Raw genomic sequence first — 23,399 nt, 5'->3', positions numbered from 1 at the left:
AGGTTGACAACTAGCCATAGCTACAAGGCATCACTGCTCAATTCATTACCTTGATGACAATGTGACCTTTTCTTGTTCCAGTGCGATCAAGCTCTCTATGTTCTTTTACCATCACTATCTCTCCCTCCTCCTCCACCTTCTGCATGTTCTTCTCCACTTGGTTGAGGATGCGGCAGTAATCTTGCTGGGCAATACATACAAACTGGAACAAAATCATAGAGCAATTATCTTAAAAATAAACAAACTGCAGCAGGCCCATACAATTTACTACAAATACATCAGATGGGACCCTGTGATAATTCTTTCTGTTTTAGTGCATATCCATGAGAGTGAGCTACATGAGGGGGGGGGGGGGTAAAGTCTCCAGCATATGACAGGTATTCAAACCCTTATATCATGTTAAGTTCTTTAACAATTAAACAGCCAGAGAGAAGATGCTCACTTTAGGAGCATTTCCATTTTTTCCTCTTTGTCTAGTCAAATGGAGAGAGAATATGAAAATGGAAATGAATCACTAGCTTTTGTGTTTGGGTCACAAGATAAAATTTTTGTTTTTCAGTTTTCACTTTAAAGTCTACCACTAAATGTATGAAAGTGGTTCTCTGATGAATTCATTTGGTAAATATGAAGCTTGCTGCAAGTCATATTTCCTCAGTTTAATGAATAAGATCCAGGGACTCTATTCAGAAAAAAAATATCTAGCTGGTTAAGTAGCCAGAGAGATACTTAAGGGCTGATTCCTGGCTGCTGTTAATGCACATGAAAAAACAGCTTATGAAACAGGAGTTGAGGGGTTTGTTTCTACAAGTTCATCTAACAGTTCTCAATATGTTATTTGACTGGCAGTAAATTGAACCAATATCTCTTTCCCTAGAACAATTTTATAGCATTTAAAAAAGTTAATTCAAGACAAACTAATTTTAAAAGAAAAAAAATGTCAGTGCTTTACGTATTTAGTTCCATCTTCTTGCATGGAGTTTTTGTTTTTTAACACAATTTCTGGAAGTTAAAAAACCTTCTACATTCTGATTAACTGGTGTTATCATTATTCCTTTCATAAGTATATTCGTAAAGAAATTAATTCTGAATTTTAATCATATGTAGAACTTTTTCCTCAAATGTATTGTATGCAGAGAGCCCTCTATGTTGTCAACTTTGGAATTAGCTGTACTATATAAATCTTTTTTATTTTATGTTCTGGGGTGGACAAAAAATAGCTTTTAACCAGACGGCAGGTCAGGAGGAGTTTTAGCGGATGAAGCTCATAATTACAAAGACTGAGCTGAGATAACTATCAGTTATGTAAGGCCATTCCTCTAATTTTAGTGGATAAGTTATTCATTCACCTTTAGGAGCAGAAAATCAGTTATCTTACTTACATACCTAGAGTTGCTGAATATTCGGCATAAAGGTAAGCCATCTGCTTATCTTTTAGCAACAGCTGGGTGGCTCTATACTTTTAAATTCTCGTGTCTTTGATGTTTCACTGAGTTTGTGAACAGTTCTGTAAAAACCCTGTGACAAATGCCAACATTTATTCTTATATAATAATACCTGGCAATCATCCACTTTGGTCCTCATCACACCTTTCATGAATTCCTTCTCCATGGTAGGAGAGACACCAAAGCTATTTCCCATACATAGGATTTCTGTTCTCCCATCAGAATAGGTCACTTCCACTGAGCCATTCAAAATCACAGACCAGGAATCCAGCTACAAGAGAAACACATGAGTCAACTTGCTTACTCCTTTATATACAATCACTTTCTCTTAAGTCTCGTCTTTCTTTTTTTTTTCCTTTCCAAAGATTTGGAGGGCATGCAGGAATTTTGGTACCTACATTCTGTTATAGAATCCTAGTGTAACCAAATATCAACTTGCCTAACATTTAGATAGATGCCTACACTTGTGCCATAAAGCTGCAGTAAGTGTGAGCATCAGAGTGTAGCAGGAACACACTCAAGTTACAGCATTCTGCAAATTATTCACCCGCCCTGCCCATTGTTCACATGAACTATGGAAGTTAAATGGGCACTCACAGAATAGTGTTAGGCAGCTTTATACGCACATACTGTATATGCTAATATTCTAACAGGTGTAATGCACAAGTGTTAGCATCAGTTTGCCCCCTTATTGACTTCTTTTATGTATGTGCATGGGGCTGTTTGATAACAGTGATCATAAAAAGATCAGATTTGATATACCGTAATTCCCCTTATATAGGCCGCAGCCTAAACATGGGTTTTACAAACCCGTGTATGGGGTGTGACCTAGTTATATGGGGTGGCCTATATAAAACTTTTAAATCATGCCCCCCTCCCGGTACCTTTTTAGGAAGCCCCCTCACTAGCATGCGGCTCGGGTCTCCAGTGGTATAGGGCAGCCGCGATCTCTTCAGTATGTGGCCTGCCCCCGCGTCATTTGCTGAGTGGCTGAGGTCAGCCATTCAGCGGGAGGTGCAGGGACAGGCCGGATGCCAAACAGATCACGGCTGCCCTGTACCGCTGGAGACTCAAGCTGCGCACCAGCAAGGGGGCTTCCTAAAAAGGTACTGGGGGGGGAGGGAGGATGAATGTAAAAGGCAGGGGAGGTACTGGAAGATAAGCCGCGGCTAATACCATGGGGTGGTTTATCTTTTGGTTTTTAAACATAGGCCGCCCTTTTCTGTGGCCTATACATGGGTGCGGCCTATATGCGGGGAAATATGGTAATCCCTGGAATATGTTCACACAGGAAATCCAATACAATAGCATTTAACTTTAATAAAAGGAGACTATGATAACATGTTGAGAATGGTAAAACTTAGAGAAGCAGCTGCAAAGGTCAAAAATTTACATCAGGCGTGTTATTCATAAATACCATCCTGGAAGGCCAGACTAGATATATTCCATATATTAAAAAAGGAGGAAGGAAGACCAAACAGCAGCCAACATGGTTAATGAGTGAGGTGAAGGAAGCTATTAGAGCTAAAAGAGAATCCTTCAGAAAGTGGAAGAAGGATCAGACTGAAAATAATTGTAAACAAAACAAGAACGGCATATCAAATGCAAGGCGCTAATAAGGAAGGCAAAGAGAGACCTTGAAAGGAAGATTGCACTGGAAGCAAAAACACACAGAAAAAACTTTTTTTAGGTATATTAAAAGCAAGAAACCAGGAAGAGGACTGCTAGATGACCAAGAGATAAAAGGGGCTTCTCAGGGAAGACAAGGAGATTAAATGAGTTCTTTGCTTCGGTCCTCACCAAGGAAGATGTGGGAGAAATGGTATTTAATTCTGATGAATCAGAGAAACTCAAACAAATCTCTGCAACACTGGAAGATGTAATGGGTCAATTTGACTAAGTGAACAGCAGCAAATCACCTGGACCGGATGGAATACATCCCAGAGTGCTGATAAGAATTGAAAAATGAACTTGCAGAGCTATTGTTAATAATTTTTCTTTAAATCCAGCATAGTACCAGAAGACTATGCCAATGAGGCACTGGTTTTTTAAAAAGGGTTCCAGAGGTTATCTGGGACATTATAGACTAGTAAGTCTGATGCCTGTGCCAGGCAAAATGGTAGAGACTATTATAAAGAACAAAATGACAGAACATATACATTTTTTCAAACTTGCTTGTTACTTCACAGATTGCTGGAATAATAGAAGAAACCAGAGTGAAACAGTTCCTGAGTTCCTGAGGAAGACAGCTTTAACAATCGAAACAGAGCCCCGTTGGACTTGAAATAGCATGTGGAGCTGTTTGAAAAACTTTGATCTCTAACATTACAGAGATAAGTACTGTGTTTATCTTTTGACTTTCCCAGCATTTCTGTGATTCTGATTACACTGTTACTTGCAACAATAAAGAGTGTGGACGCTGGAGTACTTTATCTGATGAACAGCAGCGGTTTAAATGTTATCTTGAATTTTGAAGTTTTGCTTTCATACATATATCTTCACTTTTATTCACTTGCAACACAGGAGGGGGCCTGGGATGTTGCACAGGTAATTACCCTTGTGGGTTTATTGAAGTGGCAACTTGATTGGAGGGGTTGTATGGTTTTTCCCTCCCATTTATGAGTTCTGTAGATGAAGGACACCCCCCTTCACCATTAATAACTTTTTAGTGTTACTATATTTGGGGTTGTACATTTTTTTGCTGCTGTTTCCTACTGGTTTTTTGTTTATTGATAAGAACATATACACAAGCATGAATTAATGAAAGAAAGCCAACACAAATTTAGATAAGGGAAATCGTCCTCACCAATCCACTGCATTTCTTTGAAGGGGTGAATAGGGGTGAATGAACATGAATCAATTGATATTGTGTATTTGGATTTTCAAATGGCATTTGACAAAGTACTTCATGAAAAACTTGAGGAAATAAGAAATTCATGGGATAGGAGGTAATATCCTTTAATGGATTATGAACTGGTTGAAAGACAGAAAACAGAGAGTAGGTTTAGATGTTCAATATTCTCAAAGAAGGATAAATAGTGGGGTTTCCTAGGGTTCTGTCCTAGGACCATTGCTTTTTAACATTTATCAATGATCTAGAGATGGGAATAGCAAACTTGAGATAATTAAACTTGCTGATGACACAAAGTTGTTAAATCACAACAGGATTGTGAAAAATTGTAAGAGGACCTTGTACAACTGGGCATCAAAATGGCAGATGACATTTAATGTGAGCAACACCAAAGTAGGAAAGAGGAGCCTGAACTACACTTCTCCCTTGGTATTCATGGGGGTTAGGAGCAGAGTCGGACTGCAAAGTGAGAAAAATCACAAATAACTTTGTGCCGGCTCTGACCCACCCTGGACCTTACTTGCTGGTCTCCGCCTCTGATCGCCTCCTTCCGTGTGTGTTGCGTATTTGCAAGGGCCAGTGTGGGTGCTTTGGTCTCCTCTTTCCCCGCTTCGGTGTCAGGCCGGGAGAGCAAAGATCGTTCCTCTCTGGGCTGGGCAGCCTGTGCCGGCATTACCTGGTGGTCTAGCGGGCTTTCAGGGCAGGAGCAATCTTCCTACACTCCTGCCCCGTGCAGATCGACAATAGGAAATGGCTTCCATGAGCTCCCGTACTCGATATATTAAGGGGAAACGACCCACGAAGGAAGCGGTGGGGCCGTTGGATGACCATGAAATAAAGGGAGTGCTAAAGGAGGACAAAGCCATCGCCGACAAACTGAACACATTTTTTGCTTCTGTGTTTACAAAAGAGGATATACACAACATACCAGAAGCCGACAGGCTATACGCGGGAAACGAAGACGGGAAACTGACGGTCAGTCTAGAAGAGGTATGCAGGCAGATTGATAGGCTTAAAAATGATAAATCCCAGGGACCGAATGGCATCCATCCGAGGGTAATGAAGGAATTGAAAGGGGCTATAGCTGAACTGCTTCAATTAATAGCCAATCTGTCAATCAAATCGGGAAGGATTCTGGAAGACTTGAAGGTGGCGAATGTTACGCCAATCATCAAGAAAGGGTCGAGGGGTGATCCGGGAAACTATAGACCGATGAGTCTGACCTCGGTACCGGGAAAGACGGAAGAGGCGCTGATAAAGGACTGCATCATTGAGTACCTTGATGGACGATCTGATGAGGACCAGCCAGCATGGCTTCAGCAAAGGAAGATCTTGTTTGACGAACTTGCTGCACTTCTTCAAGGGAGTAAACAGGCGGATAGATAGTATATCTGGATTGTCAGTAGGCGTTCCAACAAGGTTCCGCATGAATGACTACTTTGAAAAATTGCGAGCCATGGAATCGAGGGTGAAGAACTCGCGTGGATTTAAAACTGCCTGACGTATAGAAACAGAGAGTGGGGATAAATGGACAATACTTGGACTGGAAAAGAGTCACCAGTGGAGTGCTGCAGGGTTCAGTGCTTGGACCTGTGCTCTTCAACATATTTATAAATTATCTGGAAATTGGTAAGATGAGTGAGGTGATTAAATTTGCCGGCGATACGAAGTTATTCAGAGTACTGAAGACACGAGTAGTGAAGGATTGCGAAGATCTGCAACGTGACAAACACGCTCGAGAAATGGGCCGCGACATGGTAAATGAAGTTTAACGTGGATAAGTGTAAGGTGATGCATGTCAGTAAGAAAAATCTTATACACGAATACAGGATGTCCGGTGCAGTACTTGGAGAGACCCCCCAGGAAAGTACTGGTCGACAAGTCGATGAAGCCATCCATGCAATGCATAGTGGCGGTAAAAAGGGCGAACAGAATGCTGGGAATGATTAAGAAGGGGATCACGAACAGATCGGAGAAGGTTATCATGCCACTGTACCGGGCCATGGTACGCCCTCACCTGGAATACGAGGTCCAGCACTGGTCGCCATACATGAAGAAGGACACGGTACTACTTGAAAGGGTCATGAGAAGAGTAACTAAAATGGTTAAGGGGCTGGAGGAGTTGCTGTACAGTGAGAGATTAGAGAAACTGGGCCTCTTTTCCCTTGAAAAGAGGAGACTGAGAGGGGACATGATAGAAACATTCAAGATAATGAAGAGAATAGACTCAGTAGATAAAGACAGGCTGCTCAACCTCTCCGAGGTAGAAGGAACGAGAGGGCACTCTCTAAAGTTAAAAGGGGATCGATTCCGTACAAACGTAAGGAAGTTCTTCACCAGAAGAGTGGTGGAAAACTGGAACACTTTTCTGGAGGCTGTTATAGGGGAAAACACCCTCCAGGGATTCAAGATAAAGTTAGACAAGTTCCTGATGAACCAGAACGTATGCAGGTAAAGCTAGTCTCAGTTAGGACACTGGTCTTTGACCAAAGGGCCACCGCATGAGTGGACTGCTGGGCACGATGGACCACCGGTCTGACCCAGCAGTGGCAATTATGTTCTTACAAAATACTGAGTGGAATGGAAAGGATAGATGTGACTCACTTGTTTACTCGTTCCAAAAAGACTAGGACTAGGGGGGATGTGATGAAGGTACTATGTAATAGATTTAAAACAAACAATATTTCTTCATTCAACATGTAAGTAAACTCTGGAATTCATTGTGAGAGAATATGGTAAAAATAGTTAGCTTAGCAGGGTTTAAAAAAAAAAAAAAGGTCTGATTTCCTAAAAGAGAAGTCCATAGGCCATTATTGAAATGGCTTGGAGAAATCCACTGCTTATTCCTAGGATAAGCAGCATAAAATTTGTTTTACCACTTGGGATTTAACTAGGTACATGGAACCTGTTGCCTACTGTTGGAACCAGGATTCTAGGCTTGATGGACCTTCAATCTGTCCCAGTATGGCAATTCTTATATTCTTAATATGAAAGTTCTTCAAAACATTTCTGCATTTTCATATTTTCGAGGGAAATGTTTGGGGCAGGAGAAGTGGTAAGAGAGCATGTCATAGAATGTTATGTGACTAGTCAGGCAAAACAGGGCGATTATGTGAAAAAGTGATATAATTTGCTTTTGAGATATTTAATAAATAGTGTTTAAAAAAACAAAAGGGCAGAAACTTTTTGAAGATCCCTCGTAAATTTGTGCGCTTATATACAACTATTTACTAACTTGTGGTAAGATTTTGTAATTCCTTGCAGCAATTGTCAAAATTTATGTGTGGTAACTTTAAAACCTGTACATTAACAACTGGGGTATTCTCAACACTCTCCCATTCAGTTAATGCAGAGATTTTTTTAATGCATGCTAACTGCATTGCAAATAACATAATTAGTTACTATTGAGGTGGCATTAATTGCGCCACATTATCTCCTACATTAAATGTTAATTACAGTATTAGGTAGGTAAATAGAAACCTATGAAGGCATTTTTATAAAGTAATTTTTGACATTATGATATTCCATACTAGCATACATGTATATACTATATGATGGTCCTGACTTTTCAGGTCTGGTGTAAATGTTCATTCCTGCAATTTCTGCCCTTAGCCTAGTATTTTATAAAGAAAAATAGGTGGCTGCTTGTCTTTATACAGCAGGTGGCTGAAAATGGCTTACAGCAGACACTCCCATTATAAATTTACCCTTACGGGGTAATTCTATAAGAAGCTATTTACCTTTTAGGCATAAGGTAAAAACATATTTGTTTAAAAATGGTTTGTATAATTAGTGTTTGTGAAACATTTTTTTAACGTTATTTAAGAATGTATATTCCCAATGTTATATGGGTCTGCTCTTATTGTAAACTGCTCTGTACTTACCGGTTGTTGTGGTATATAAATAAATTATTACTTACTTCAGGCAGCAGAAATATATGTAAATTATAGCATTCTAGTCATTAATACACTTAAGTGATAACTTGAATGACCTCTATGGAATACCAACAAGCAGAAAAGCATGCATCATATATTGATGGCTTTTTTTACTAGTGGATCTTTTGGCAGAACCTGGCAAAATACAAGCTTAAATGTTAAGAATACTATAATACGCTCTGGCTAACATCTAGGCAAGATAATTCATACCAGTTATAGGGCTGGTATAAGCAATTGTGCCTTAAATGTAAGCACATTTCCTGCCGTTTATGCTACTATTCTGTAAAGAATGATATGCACCTACTTTTCTTAAGTATAGGTTTGAGCTAGGCATCTGCTTCCTCTCTTATTCTAAGCACCCTGTAACAGAATTATCTGCGTCTACAAGCCAAGAACTCAAGAGAGTAAAAGAAGCTCAAATTACCAAGATCTATAACATAGCAAGAGAAACTACTACTGTAGTTACAGAATATGCACTCCAAAGCTTCTGATTATGCTTACCGATAAGACATTTGCTAGAATGGGAGAAAGCAACAGAACCACTTGCAGACTCGCTTGGACAGTGAAACTGGATATGTGAAATCATACCATGTGAAAAACTGGAATAATCTAATCTAAACCTTAAGTTTATATACCGCATCATCTCCATGAGAATGGAGCTCGACACGGTTTACAAGAACTTAAAATAGTACACATCATATTTCAGAGATTAAAAACAAAAAACCAACAGTGCAGAATTTATTGTACCTTTCAGTCTCTGAAGAATGCTGTTTATTCCTTAATGCATGGATGTCCATTGAAATATTCCCCTGCTAAGATCTGGCTTAGCTCCAAGTCAGAGCTTAACAAATTCCAGGGCCAGGGCACCATGGTCCCTACAAATTTTTCCTTGGACCCTGGGATTTCTGTGCCCTGCTTTTTTTCTGTTATTACAACTGGTTGAGTATCTTCTCTTTCTGCACCTTGCAGAGCCATGGGGTACATGAAGTCCTGCACTGATCTTGTGAGATCAGTGCAATAGTTCATGCAACACAAGCCTCAAATTTGCAGAAAGCAGTGTGCTTTAGAAAGAAACTCCTGTACAGATAGTGATGGTAGCATGTCAAGATGAGGATCAAGGCAAGGAGTTGGGTTAATGGAAAGTCTGGGAGGGGTGACTGGCTCGCTAGTTGGGAGGTGGAATGTAGCTGGCTACTTAGGGGTGAAGGGCTAGCTGGGGGGGGGGGGATGTGTGTCCCAACCCCTTTCTTCCCTGCTAGGGAATGACACAGGAACAAATGTTTTTCCCGTCCTGGCAAGTTCTTTTCCTGTCCCATTCCTGCAAGCTCTGTCCTCATCTGCAGAAGCCTCAAACACTTTAAATTCATAAGTGATTGAGGCTTGTGCAGTTAAGACAGAGCTTACAGGAACGGGTCAGCAACAAAACTCACGGGGACGGGACAGGGAAATTGAGATCCTGCAGGGACAGGGAAAAATTTGTCCCCATGCCATTCTCTGTCCCTTGCTCTTCAGTTTTGAAGGAGACAATGCTGGAGTGGGGGGATGGGAAAGTGAAATGTCTCAGCTACAGACCCTAAGTCCAAAGAAAAATTTTCAAGGTTTGCTTTCAGTTTCCTATCAATATGGTGGCAACATATGCATTCTTGCTGAAAAAGATCCTTATTACAAAATAAAATCTTAATTTATGAGCAACTGATGTGTTATACACATATCCAAGTTTCAAAGTTTATTTAAAATTTGATAAAATCACTTTTTCAAAATTTCAAAGTGATGTCAGAATAACTAATTAAATGCATAACATTATGTACTTTTTATGATAGTGCTGGTTTATACAACTCTAACGTCTCTCAGGTCATTTGTGTTTGTTCTTTTGATGACTCGGCATGTCGTCAGCACAATGAGGGCTGACAATGAACACAATCAACCTCAGATCTAGAGTGGAAAAATACTAAAACAGATATATCACGCTTTCAGATATATCATGTTTATGACTCCTCAAGAATGAACACTAAAATAATGATGTTTTTCTAATTACTGTAATTGTTATTAAATATGTTTGGATTATAGTAATGATAGTAATTTGTTTTTATGCAGTGGGGTTTTTTCCCCCCATCTAAACAGGATATTAACATGCTTAAAATATATATTCCAGAAATACACAGTCATCTCAGGAGTAGACTGCATGGTGGCACACTGCTGACACTTGGATTGCATGCAAGCTTCAAATGGGCTATTGCTAGGGTGGATGGGGAGACAGGAACAATAGTATAATTACTATTCCCAATTGCAGCTGTATAAATTGAAAAACTGTGAAAGAAATTGACTTTGCCTGAGTCATACATGGTGTTCTTGTTGGCCCTAAAACAAAATGTATTTCCCAGATCCCTCCTAATCTGGATTTCAATGTTTCAACTTGATTTTACAAACATCAACTTGAAGGGTTTATTACTTAGTAACATAGTAAAAGATAGTAGATATGACAAGATGGCCAGAGATGTACCTGACACTCTGTACAAGCTACACCCTGCTGTGGTGTTTCAAGTGTGAAATTTATTGAAGTGTTTCCTTGATTCCATCCTAAAAACATAGAAACATGATGGCAGATAAAAGGCCAAATGGCCCATAAAGCCTGACAGACACCACACTTGTGATTTCTTCAGCACCACATATATCAACTCTCTTCAATGAAAACATTGCTCATGGTTGAAATGTGATACAAGCCAACACAGAGGTACAGTAGACATGGCTGCCAACCTATACATACTTTTATTTAACATTTACTAACCTCTTCTCCGTCATTCAGCACAATGGTTCCTGCTCTCTCCACAACTGCAAATACCATCACTGCACAGAGTTCTCTCCTTACAGACATTGTCATGTTGGCAAAAGCTGGCAACTGATGCATAAATTCCAGCAGTTGTTCTGCAGAAAAAAAAAGATCAAGTCACATATTAAAACAAAAAGGCTGTAGATTAAGACATTATTTTCTTTGTGGGATATTTTAATAATCATAATTAATGTCCCACTGACTTTCCTCTTTAGATCAGTGAGGAAACTTGAGACTTTTAAAGAGACCCTGGAAAACCTATTGTTTCAACAATCAGGAAGTAGATTAGGCTTGTTATTTGATATTTTATTATGTTTGTTTTTATATTTTTTAATTCTTTTTATGCATGTTTATTTGTACCCTGCCAAGAATAGTACATTAAATGGGCTATAAATATTTTGAATGAATAAATAAATATGCATCTTGGCTACTGCAATATAACCACATCATTATCAGTACTCCCATAAAATTCCTTCTGTTTCCCAAAAGGTTACAATTCCTACTCACAGAAGAAAGTATCAGCTTCCCTTCCACAGATGTGTTTGTAATGCACTCCAAGCTCTTTCTAACATTTGGCAACAGATTTTTATACAAAGAAAGAAAGCAAAAACAAGAAAAATAGAAAGCCTATATGGTTCTCCAAACAAGTAGTCAAAAAACATAAGGGCAAAAGAGGCTGCGTTTAAGAAATACAGAAAAATGCAACAAGAGGATTATAGAAAAGATTACAAAATTAAACTCAAAGAAGTAAAGAGGGAAATAAGACTAAAGAAAAAGCAGAACTAAAGATGTAAAAAGAAGTGATAAGGTCTTTTTCAGATATATTTTGGAAAGGAGAAAAGCTAGGAATGAAATTGTAAGACTGAAAGATGTTGAAAACACTTATGAGGAGAGTGATAAGGAAAAAGCAAATGTATTAAACAAATACTCCAATGTTCATAGAAGAAAATCCTGCAGAAGGACCACAGTTGGCTGCTGATCATATATGAGAATGGAGTGGATACTACACTGTTCACAGAAGAAAGCATTTATAAACAACTAGAAAATCTGAAAGTGGACAAAGCTATGGGACAGAATGATAGGTCAGAGAAATCCCGGCAGCATTGGAGATGAGCGGATGTGGGAAGAAACAGGAAACTACAGGCTAGGAAGCCTCACATCAGTGGTAGGAAAAATGATGTAGCTGCTGCTGAAGGAAAAGATAGTTAACCTTCTAGAATCTGAAGAATTTCAGGATCAGAGGCAACATATCTAGAGAGTTGCGCGGGGACAGAAATCCCACCCGTCCCCGCCAAAGTCCCACCCGTCCCCACCCGTCCCCGTGAGGACTCCCACCCGTCCCCACCCGTCCCCGCGAGGAATCCCTCCGTCCCCACCCGTCCCCGCGAGGAATCCCCTCCGTCCCCACCCGTCCCCGGGAGGAATCCCCTACGTCCCCATAAACTACAGAAATAGTTATTTCATTTAATTATGCTACTGAATTAAAGGCTCTGGTAGAAACCCATTTAAAAATAAGCAAAAAGACTTTATTAATTTGGAAATATTAATTGGGAAGAATACATACTTTGTAAACGGGTTTCTACCAGAGCCTCTAATGTTTATAAATTTTTATCAACACAACTAATAAACTACTTTATCCTTAAGCAAAAAAAAAAAAAATAATAATAATTTTTTTCCTACCTTTATTGCCTGGTTTCTGCTTTCTTCATGTTCTCATTCAATTCCTTCCATCCACTGCCTCTCTTCTCTCTGTGTCTTCCATTTGCTCTGTTACTGTGCCTCTCCCTTTCTCCCCCCTCCCAAATTGGTCTGGCACCCATCTTTTTCCCTCCGCTCCCCCCATAGTCTGGCACCTCTGTCTTCTTCCCTGCCAGCGTCTTCTTCCCATTCCCTCTTCCCCATTTCCTTTCAGTGTCCTTCTCCCCCACCATCTTTCCCATGTCCTGTCAGGCAGCATCCTTCTCCCCTCTCTGCCTTCCCCATGTCCTTTCAGCGGCCTTCTCCCCCCTCTGTCTTCCCCATGTCCTTTCAATGGCATTCTCCACCCCTTTGTCTTCCCCAGTGCTTTCAGGGTCCTTCCCCCCCCTTCCTCCCGTTTACCCCATGTCCTTTCAGCGTTCTTTTCCACCCCTTTGTCTTCCCCAGTACTTTCAGCGGCCTTCTCCCCCCTTAAGCGTCTTTTCTTCTCCACTCCACCTTTCCTCCCTCCCTGCCTCCACCTTTGTGGCGCTTTTGCACCCGACCGACAACAGAACAGGCCCGGTCGGACAAATCTCCCTGTCCTGTAGCCGCGAATCTAAATTACCTTCTTACAGCAGCTGGAGTAGTGAAGCTGTTGTAAGAGGTAATTTAGATTCGCGGCTACAGGGCAGGGAGATTTGTCGGCCGGGCCTGTTGTCGGTCGATCGGGGGATCTGACCGGCTGTGCACATTCTCCGGGGCGGTCCGCCCCCTCCCCCCTCTTTCGTACGCCATTGCCTTCTTCCTACCTGCCCTGCCGCACACAGCCGACCGGAAGTCTTCCTGATGTCAGCGCTGACGTCGGAGGAAGGGAGGGCTTTGCTTAAGCCCTCCCTCCGACGTCAGCGCTGACATCGGGAAGATTTCCGTTCGGATGTGTGCTGCGACAGGGCAGGTAAGGAGAAGGAGACTACCCTCGCGGCTCGACCAACCCCGCTGCGATCCAACCCCGCAGGAACCCCGCGACCCTCGGAGGGGTCCCCACGGGATCCCCGCGACCCTAGGGGGCGTCCCCACGGGATCCCCGTGACCCAAAGGGGGAACCCGCGGGATCCCCGCGGGTCCCGCGGGATTCCCGTCATCCCCGTTCCCGTGCAGCTCTCTAAACATGTCTTCACCAAAGGAGAAACCATGTGAAGAGATCTCTGAAGATCAGAAGAATGGTCAAAGGTCTGGCAGTTAAACTTTAATGCAAAGAAGGGCCGCGTGATACACTTGAGGTGCAGAAATGTAGGGAAATTGATAAGCACAGTTCAGGACAAGGAACTTCGGGTGGTGGTATCTGAGGATCTCAAGATGATAAAATATGTGACAAGGCAGTGGTCGCAGCCAGGAGAGAGGGAGAGGGAGAGAGAATCAGCAGAAGAGAGGAGGTGTTGATACCCCTGTACAAGTCATTAGTAACATCTCAATTAGGAGTATTGTGTTCAGTTTTGTAGGCTGTATCTTGCTAAGGACATAAAAAGACTTGAAATAGTTCAGAGCAGCAACAGTGACTTCTTACTTTCGTGCAGGCCTGCAAGCATTCACGGATCAGTGGGAGAGTGTTTTGCCTGTGCAAACAATTCAATGGCCTGGTGGTGCCGTCCCTTTTGAAATTTTATCAGGCGGCCCAGCTTCGAGTGCTTGTGGAATGGCAGATAAAGAACAGGGTGGAGATGACTTGGAAATATACGGGGGATCTGGAAGCTGTGGAGACTGCCCTGCGGGTCTGGTGCTCAGTGGAGCATCTGGCCCTGCGGGGAAGGCAACACTCTTGGTATATCCCACTCCGGTTTAACTCTGAATTTGCCCCTGGGGATAAGGTGGGGTCTTTCAATGGTGGGAACTTTGGGGGTTTGTATGGGTGGGGCAATTTATAGATATAGAGGAGTAGATGGTGCGATCTTTTGGAGCCCTCCAGGAGAGATATGGTTCGGAATCTAGAGATTTGTTCCCATATCTCCAAGCAAAGAACTATATTCAGCGGGCTGGGATTCTGAGAGAGCTCCTTGGAAGGGGGGGGGAACTGAATTTGAAAAGCCGTTCAGCCTGGAGATAAAAAAGGGCATGATTTCCATTATATATGCCTGCCTTAACAGTAGATCCGATGTCACCCTAAAATACATGTTAGTGTGGGAAGCAGATTTGGGCTAGAATATAACCCGAGAGGAATGGGACATGACTTGCGATGGTGGAAAATGGGTACAAAGCATTGTTGTGCTGATATTACACCTCTATTCTCCTAGCAAAACTCTCTGGAGGGGGGATGGGCAGTGTTAGTGGGACTGCAGGCTCCTGGGTACTTATTTGCACCTGTAGTGGGATTGCGGCATGGTTTGGGAGTTCTAGATTTCAGTATTCTGAGCCTTGTCATCTATTCTGCATAGGGCTTTTGAGACCACCATTGGATTAGTATTTCTGCATCGTTATGATAACTGTTTAGGAGGAGGGGGAACTCTACTTCACTGTACTGTTCCTAAAGGCGTACCACCTGGTGCTTGTGGCCAGTTGGAAATAGTCTGCTGCTCCAGATATGCAAATAGTGCTGGTACAGCCTGACAGACACTGGACAATTGGTATTCTTTATATAGGCTGATGGCCTTGAAATATCACAGGATGGCAAGCTTTATTAAGAAATGGCAATACTATGAAGAGTGGAAAAAACTGCACAGTGAAGGTGATGTTTGTTGTCTGTGTGTGTGTGTGTGTGGGGGGGGGATGGAATTTAATGTTGCTGGTTGTTTTATGTACCATAATGGTCAATTTTGTGTATGATTCCTTTCAGTTCTATTGTTTGTCTGTTTTTTGAGCTCCTGGATACTTTGTTCTGTATAATGTGCCTTGGCGAAAAATAAAAGCTATAAGTTAAAAAAAAGTAATAGTTCAGAACAAAGTGACAAAAATGGTATAGGGTCTGTGCCACAAGAAATGAGGAGATGTTTCACCATCTGAACATATACACACCTTTTTTTAATATACAAACTTTTTCCAGATGAGGGAAGGTGGTAGAACTAGAGGACATGAATTTAGATTGCACAGGGTGCAACTCAAGAATCACGTCAGGAAGTACTTTTTCACAGAGAGGGTGGTGGATGCCAGGAATGTCCTCCCATTGGAATTTGCTAGCCCCAATTTGTTTTGTGTGTGTGTTTTGATTAGATTATAAGCTCTGTTGAGAAGGGATTATCTCTTAAGTGTTTAAAGTACAGTGCTACCTATTTCTAGTAGCACAACAGAAAGGATTAGTAGTAGGTGGTGGAGACAAAAAACACAGAAACTTAGAAACATGATGGCAGATAAAGGCCAAATGGCCCATCCAGTATGCCCATCTGAAGTATCCATTATCTTCTCCTCTTTCTAAGAGATCACACGTGCCTGTTCCACGCTTTCTTAAATTCAGACACAGTCTTTGTTTCCACCACCTCTACCAGGAGACTATTACACACATCTACCATCCTTTCTGTAAAAAAATATTTCCTTAGATTGCTCCTGAGCCTATCACCTCTTAACTTCATCCCATGCCCTCTTACTCTGGAGCTTCCTTTCAACTGAGACTGGCCTCATGCCTCTTTATGCCACACATATTAGGTATTTAAACGTCTCTATCATATCTCCCATCTTTCTTCCAAAATATACATATTGAGATCTTTAAGTCTCTCCATACGCCTTATGATGAAATCCATCGACCATTTTAGTAGCCTTCCTCTGGACCAACTCCATCCTGTTTATATCTTTTTGAAGGTACAGTCTCCAGAATTGTACACAATATTCTAAATGAGGTCTCACCAGAGTCTTATACAGGGGCATCAATAGCTCCTTTTTCCTACTGGCTATACCTCTTCCTATACACCTAGCATCCATTTAGCTTTCACTGGCCACCTTAAGATCATCACATACTATCACACCCAAGTCGTGCTCCTCTTTCATGCACAAAAGTTCTTCACGTCCTAAACTGTACCGTTCCTTCGAGTTTTTGCAGAACAAATGCATGACCTCTTTTTTTAGCATTAAATCTTAGCTAGCAAATTTCAGACCATTTTTCAAGCTGGCTAGCTCCTTCCTCATGTTATTGACATCATCAGAGGTGTCTGCTCTATTGCAGATTTTGTTATCATCCGCAAAGAGGCAATCTTACCCGAAAGTCCTTCAGCAATATTGCATATAAAAATGTTAAAAAGAACAGGCCCAAGAACCGAACTGAACCTTGAGGCATATCACTGATAACATCCCTTTCCTCAGATTGACCTCCACTCTCTGTTACCTTCCACTCAACCAGTTCCTGACCCAATTCGTCATTTTGGAACCCAACTTGAGGGCACTCTGTTTATTTATAAGACGCCTGTGTGGAACACTGTCGAATGCTTTGCTAAAATCTAAATATACCACATCTAGCACATTCTCTCCATCCAATTCTCTGGTTATCCAGTCAAAGAAATTGATCAGATTTATCTAACAAAACCTGCCTCATGTTGCCTCGGGTACTGTAAATCCAGTGGATTTCAGGAACAATACTATTCTGTTTTAAAAGTGTTTCCATTCATTTACTTACCATAGAAGTCAGACTTATGAGCCTTTAGTTCCCTATTTCTTCCTTACTTCCACTTTTGTGGAGAGAGACCACATCTATCCTTCTGCAGTCCTCTGGTACCACTCTTGATGGAGTTTAAAAAATGAGTGGAACAAACACAAAGGATCCCTAAATTGACAAATCAAGAGCTATAACATGTTTATGATATGCAGAAGTGGTGTTTAAATGGCAGTTCCAGCAGTGAAAAGTAAAGCCAATAAGAACATAAGAAATGCCTTCACCAGATCAGACCTTGGGTCCATCTAGTCCAGCGACCCGTACATGCGGCGGCTAAGCTAGGTGTTGCCTGTTGAAGACCCATATCCCGCAATGTGATTTGCAAGAAGGTGTGCATCCAACTTGCCCTTGAATCCCAGAATGTCACAACCTCCTCCGGGAGAGCATTCCAAGTGTTCACCACTCGCTTTGTGAAAAAGAACTTCCTGATATTTGTCCTGGACCTGTTGCCCCTCAGTTTCAGTCCATGACCTCGTGTCCGAGTCACATTTGACAATGTGAATACTGATGTATCTTGCTCAATTTTGTTGAAACCTTTCAGTATTTTAAAAGTCTCTATCATATCCCCTCGCAGTCTTCTTTTCTCAAGGGTGAACAATCCCAGTTTTCCGAGGCGTTCTTTGTAGCTCAGATTCTCCATACCCTTTACTAGCTTCATGGCTCGCTTCTGCACCCTCTCCAGCAGGGTTATATCCTTCCTTAGGTAGGGAGACCAGTGTTGGATACAGTATTCCAAGTGTGGTCTGACCATTGCTCTGTAAAGTGGCATTATGATGTCCGCCGATCTACTCGTGATTCCCTTCTTTATCATGCCCAACATCCTGTTCGCTTTTTTTGCCGCCGCTGCGCATTGAGCCGACGGCTTCAGGGTCCTGTCTATCAGTACCCCAAGGTCCCTCTCTTGTTCGCTCTTGCCCAATGTTACACCTAACATTTTATATGCATATTCTTTGTTTTTCCTGCCCAGGTGCATCACTTTGCATTTATCTATATTAAAGTTCATCTGCCACTTTTCCGCCCATTTCTCTAGCAGCTTCAATTCTCTCTGGAGTTCCTCACTGTCTTTTTGAGACCCAACTGCCCAGCATAGTTTTGTATCATCCGCAAACTTGATTATATTACTTGTAGTTTCCTCTTCCAGGTCATTTATGAAGATATTGAATAAGATGGGACCAAGAACTGAGCCCTGGGGAACACCGCTTGTCACTTTCTCCCAGTCTGAGAACTTTCCATTTATGCTTACCCTCTGCTGTCTGTTTTCCAGCTATTTGCCTATCCATCTTAGCGTATCCCCTTTTATTCCATGGCTTTGTAGTTTCCTCAGAAGTCTTGCTTGTTGGACGCTTTCTGGAAGTCCAAGTATAATATATCCACCGGTTCTCCTCTATTAATCTCTTTGCTCACCTTCTCAAAAAATTGAAGTAAATTTGTCAAACATGACTTCCCCTTTCTGAAGCCATGTTGACTAGCTCTCATCAGGTCATAGTTTTCCAGGTGTTGCTCTATGCCAGCTGGATTTCTACAGTCTTTCCCCCATGTATGGCAAGACAGATCAGGATGGGCTAGAGTTAGCTTTGACAGCAGCTCTAGCCATGGGGAAGTGAAGCCAATGCTGGATGGATGTCTATAGTCTATGTCCTGTATGTGGCATATCAGGAGGGGCTAGAGTAGCTTTTGACAGCATCTCTGTACAGGGCAGATTTTCTTTCTTTCTTTCTTTCTTTTTTTTACAGTCTGAGCCCTGAAAATGGCAAGGATAGTCAAGAGCACATACAGTATGTGTATTTTATACCACATTTATATCATCTGAATATAGTTCTTGCATATCTCATGAGGGGGGGGGGGAGCCATTTTATAGTATTAATGTAATAATATATTGGTTTGTTGGTTCACCATTGCCTTGATAATAAATGTGACACTGGGCAGACTGGATGGACCATGGAGGTGGAAAGAGAAGGAATTGAAGAGCTAGCGTGCTTAAAAGGTGAAATGAAAGAGGCTATTAGAGCCAAAAAAAATCCTTTGGAAAAAGGATCCAAATAAAGAAAATATTCTTATGTTAAGCTTTGGCAAGTTATATGCAAATCATTGATAAAGAAAGCTAAGAAAGAATAAGACGAGAAACTTGCAAAAGAGGCAAAATTTATAGTAACAATTTTTTTAGGTACATCAGAAGCAGAAAACCTGTAAGGAAATCCGTAGGACCGTTGGATGATCAAGGAGCAAAAGGAGTGCTCAGGGAGGATAAGGCCATAGCGGAGAGACTGAATGAATTCTCTGCTGCGGTCTTTATGGAAGATGATGTAAGAGATCTACCTGAACTGGAAATGGTTTTCAAGGGTAATGAATGGTTTACATCAGGGGGTCTCAAAGTCCCTCCTTGAGCGCCGCAATCCAGTCGGGCTTTCAGGATTTCCCCAATGAATATGCATGAGCTCTATGTGCATGCACTGCTTTCAATGCATATATAATGCAATAATGCAATAAATCCTGAAAACCCGACTGGATTGCGGCCTTCAAGGAGGGACTTTGAGATCCCTGGTTTACATGAATTTATTTAAGTACTCAAGCATTTTTCCCTGTCTGCCCCAGTGGGCTCTCAATCTGTCTAATGTACCTGGGGCAATGGGGGAATTACGTGACTTGCCCTGGATCACAAGGAGCAGTGTGAGTTTGAACCTACAACCTAAATTATAGAATACCTACAGTTATGCACATAACTTAATTGACAAATTAACTGTTAACTAGCACTAAAAACCAGTTATTGGGGATAGCTGACACTAATTTGCATTTATGTGAATAACTGCACTTAGTCAGTATTCCATGGGCTAGCTTCACTAAGCTCATCAATCGTGTCCTGACCAGTTTGCGACCCTGACCCGATTCACAATCTTCTGCCCGATCCGATCATGCAAATGAGAGGAAATGGCATGCATTAAGTAGGAAGGCAGCGATTCACTAAACAAGGAACACCGATTGGGTTGGCCAATCCAAAAAGAAGTGACTGCTGAAGACCAGTCGCTCATGTCCTTGCTGACTGTCCTGCTCTCTGCCGCCCTGAAATCCCAGCATCAAAACAAAAATAAAACATTTTAAACACATCTCCCTTGTGCAAAAAGCACAAGAAGGCACGCTCTACCGACTCTCCTACTCTCTGCCGCCCTGTCCCTGCTGACTCTCTTGCTCTCTGCCGCCCTGTCGACTCTCCTGCTCTCTGCTGCCCTTCCCTGAAGGGAGCCCATGGTTAAAAGTGTGTTCTGTTCCATATAGCTCTGACTAAAGTGTGTTCTGTTCCATTAAAGCCCCTTGTTTTGACCTCACTTGCGCAGAGAGCAAGCGCATGCGCGGACCACATCTACAGGCAAAGAAGATGGTCTGCGCATGTATCTGGATTGCTCTGCAGCGATCCATGGGGTTGCTGTGGGGCGTGCCTCTGATCACATTAATTTGCATAAGGACTTGTAGTGAACCAGTCGCCTGGGAAGACTTGGCCATGGATCGGATTGGATAGGTGAGTTTAGCGAATCTAGGCCTAGAACTGTAAACTTCCAAATTCTATAATGCATAACTGCAAAGGTGGGGGTAGGTGTGGATGTGGGAACGGCAAGGCAGAACTGGGGACCAAAATTTATGTGCTAAGTTTGCAGAATATCTACAGTTAAGCATGCAACTGAACATATAGTTGGACATTTACACTAGCCATTGAGATCATGCAAGCAGCTGTGCCTACATACCAAACTATGTACCGTATTTTTCGCTCCATAAGACGCATCTGACCATAAGATGTACCCTAGATTTAGAGGAGGAAAACAAGAAAAAAACCATTCTGCATCCTGTCCCTCCTCCCTGCCAGGCTCTGTATCGTGTCCTCCTTCTGGTGGTCTAATGGTAGGCAGAGACAGGGCAGGCAGGCCTAGTGGCCTGGTGACAGGAAGGGCCCCCTGCCCCGAGGCAAGCAGGCAGGCAGGGCCCCCCAACGTGCACAATCTTTCTTCTCTTCTTCACTATCCATGTGTACCATTTCCTCCCCTTCCATTAAGTATCACATCTCTGTATCTTTATTCCTCCCCTTTCCAGCATTATTCTATGTCCCTGTCCCTATGCTCCCTCCTCCTTCAGCATTTCTTTGCTCTGTCTCTTTCTCGACCCATGTCAAGCTTCATTGCCTTCCTCCTGTACTCCTCATCCCCACTCCGAGGCAGGCAGGCAGGCAAGCAGGCAGGCAGGCAGGCAGGCAGGGCACCCTCCCCCCTCACCCACCCCCCGCAAGCAGGCAGGCAGGGCCTCCCCGTACCTTATTTTCCTCCTGGAGCCTTGGTTAGACATGTCCTGCCTGAGGTGAACGCGAAGGGAGTCAGAGGAACGGCGGTGGAGGCGGATGAGGCCAGGATATGCTGCCCAGCGCTGCCATGGGGGAAGGGAGGGAGGAGAGCTGGAGGCCAGAACCCACCGCCACCGCCACTAGCTCTCTTGTCAGGACTGCGTCACCATGCTGCGACTCTCAGCGGCTTCCGGTTCCGATAGCTGCTGCTCACGCCTGGCTAGCGGGGAAGCTGCTGTTCATGTAGAGATGCAGCTGCCTCTCTAGAGGCATCCCGCGAGAATGGAAGCGGCGCAGGACCAGACAGGCAGCCTTATGCACCACTCTGCCACTAGAGAAGAGAAGAAGAGGCAGCTGCGTCAGCCGACCAGGCAGGCAGCCTTGTGCACCTCTCTGCCGCTAGAGATGCATCCGTGTCCAGCGAGGGAGGGCACCAGAATTAAAATAAGGTAACTGGGGGGTGGGGGTGGTGGTTTGGGTATTTAGTCCATAAGACACACCCTTATTTCTACCAATTTGGGGGGGGGAGTATGTCTTATGGAGCAAAAAATACAGTAATTATACATGTAATTGACGGTGTTTATTTTTAAAATTTATACGTTGCCTAATATCTTGGTGGTGTCCAAAAGAATATACATAAGATAAGAAAAAAGCCCCAATACATAATACATATATTAACAGCTGCCTTAAATCCTGTACTTCTGTTCAAACTAATTACATTCATGTGAATTCACTAACAATAACTGTGTTTTTAATAAATTTTTTTAAACTGGCTTATTCTGCAATTAAAACGTTCCAAAGCCTAAGCCCTGCTATTGAAAACATAGAGGCTTTGGAGTCTGTATAATATATTTCCATCTCTCTACAAACTGACAATAGCATATCATATTCTGACCTTAATCTTTTTCTATCGTATGTCCCGGATGACAGGACATTCCAAAAATGTTGTTGCCATCATATGTCCCATACTAATAAAGAGCCAGGAACACAAAATATTTGAATTTACAGACTTTTGACTTATTTACATTATGTTTACAATAGCCGTAAATGATAACGGTGAATAATACAATAATAATAATAATAATAATACAAAACTTTGCTAAAATAATTACGATTGGAACCACCGTAACATAAAATGTATTACGATAGGAAAAGGTTAATGATTTCCCTGATCAACCTATCTCTAATTGTCAGAAACATGCAAGGGCTGAATGATACAAAACTTCATGAACTATCAATAACCCTTATCCTGTATTCTTTGTTTTATGAGAAGCCAGTGTTACCTGTACTGAACATGAAACACCAGTAATCAACCTAGCTGCAGAACTCATTAACCACCACGTTTACTATGCAGTATCCCAGTATCTAACTTTTGGCAACCTGTAGATTTACCTCCTTTAAGTTTTTATATCATCTTACCTATGTCATCATCTGTTCTGTCTATAGGGTCCTTCTCCAAGCAGTCTCTGACAATATCCCTGCTCATCAATGGATCAGATGCTCTCTCAATATCCTCTTCATCATCATCATCCTCTGAATCCACTGCAGTCTCTGGCAACCCACTCAGGTCCATATCACCAGCCTCGCTTTCTGTGGCCTACAAAGAGGTACACAAATTAACCAGTTTACTATGCAAGTGTGCATTAAATTCAAATCATTAGTACCTCAAAAATCATTCTCTAGACTTGATTATAACCATGTACTGTCATACCAATA

The 23,399-nt window shown here is 42.2% G+C and overlaps 1 protein-coding gene across 5 annotated transcripts in view; it reads right to left on the bottom strand.

Moving 5' to 3' along the window:
* Positions 1 to 23,399, bottom strand: part of RAPGEF2 (Rap guanine nucleotide exchange factor 2) — a 651,997-nt gene that overhangs the window by 119,113 nt on the left and 509,485 nt on the right. For all 5 annotated transcript variants that reach the window (XM_033941499.1, XM_033941509.1, XM_033941490.1 and 2 more), the window contains 4 exons: positions 23,103 to 23,280; positions 11,014 to 11,150; positions 1,555 to 1,713; positions 50 to 202 (listed from right to left, as the gene is read on the bottom strand). In XM_033941499.1, coding sequence (XP_033797390.1) covers positions 50 to 202; positions 1,555 to 1,713; positions 11,014 to 11,150; positions 23,103 to 23,280 — 627 coding nt within the window. The remainder of the gene's footprint in view (positions 1 to 49; positions 203 to 1,554; positions 1,714 to 11,013; positions 11,151 to 23,102; positions 23,281 to 23,399) is intronic.

The sequence above is a fragment of the Geotrypetes seraphini genome, chromosome 1 (genome assembly GCF_902459505.1).
Source record: "Geotrypetes seraphini chromosome 1, aGeoSer1.1, whole genome shotgun sequence".
NCBI lineage: Eukaryota > Metazoa > Chordata > Amphibia > Gymnophiona > Dermophiidae > Geotrypetes > Geotrypetes seraphini.
Note: the sequence above shows the minus strand (reverse complement) of the source record. Positions and strands in the feature narration are given on the sequence as shown.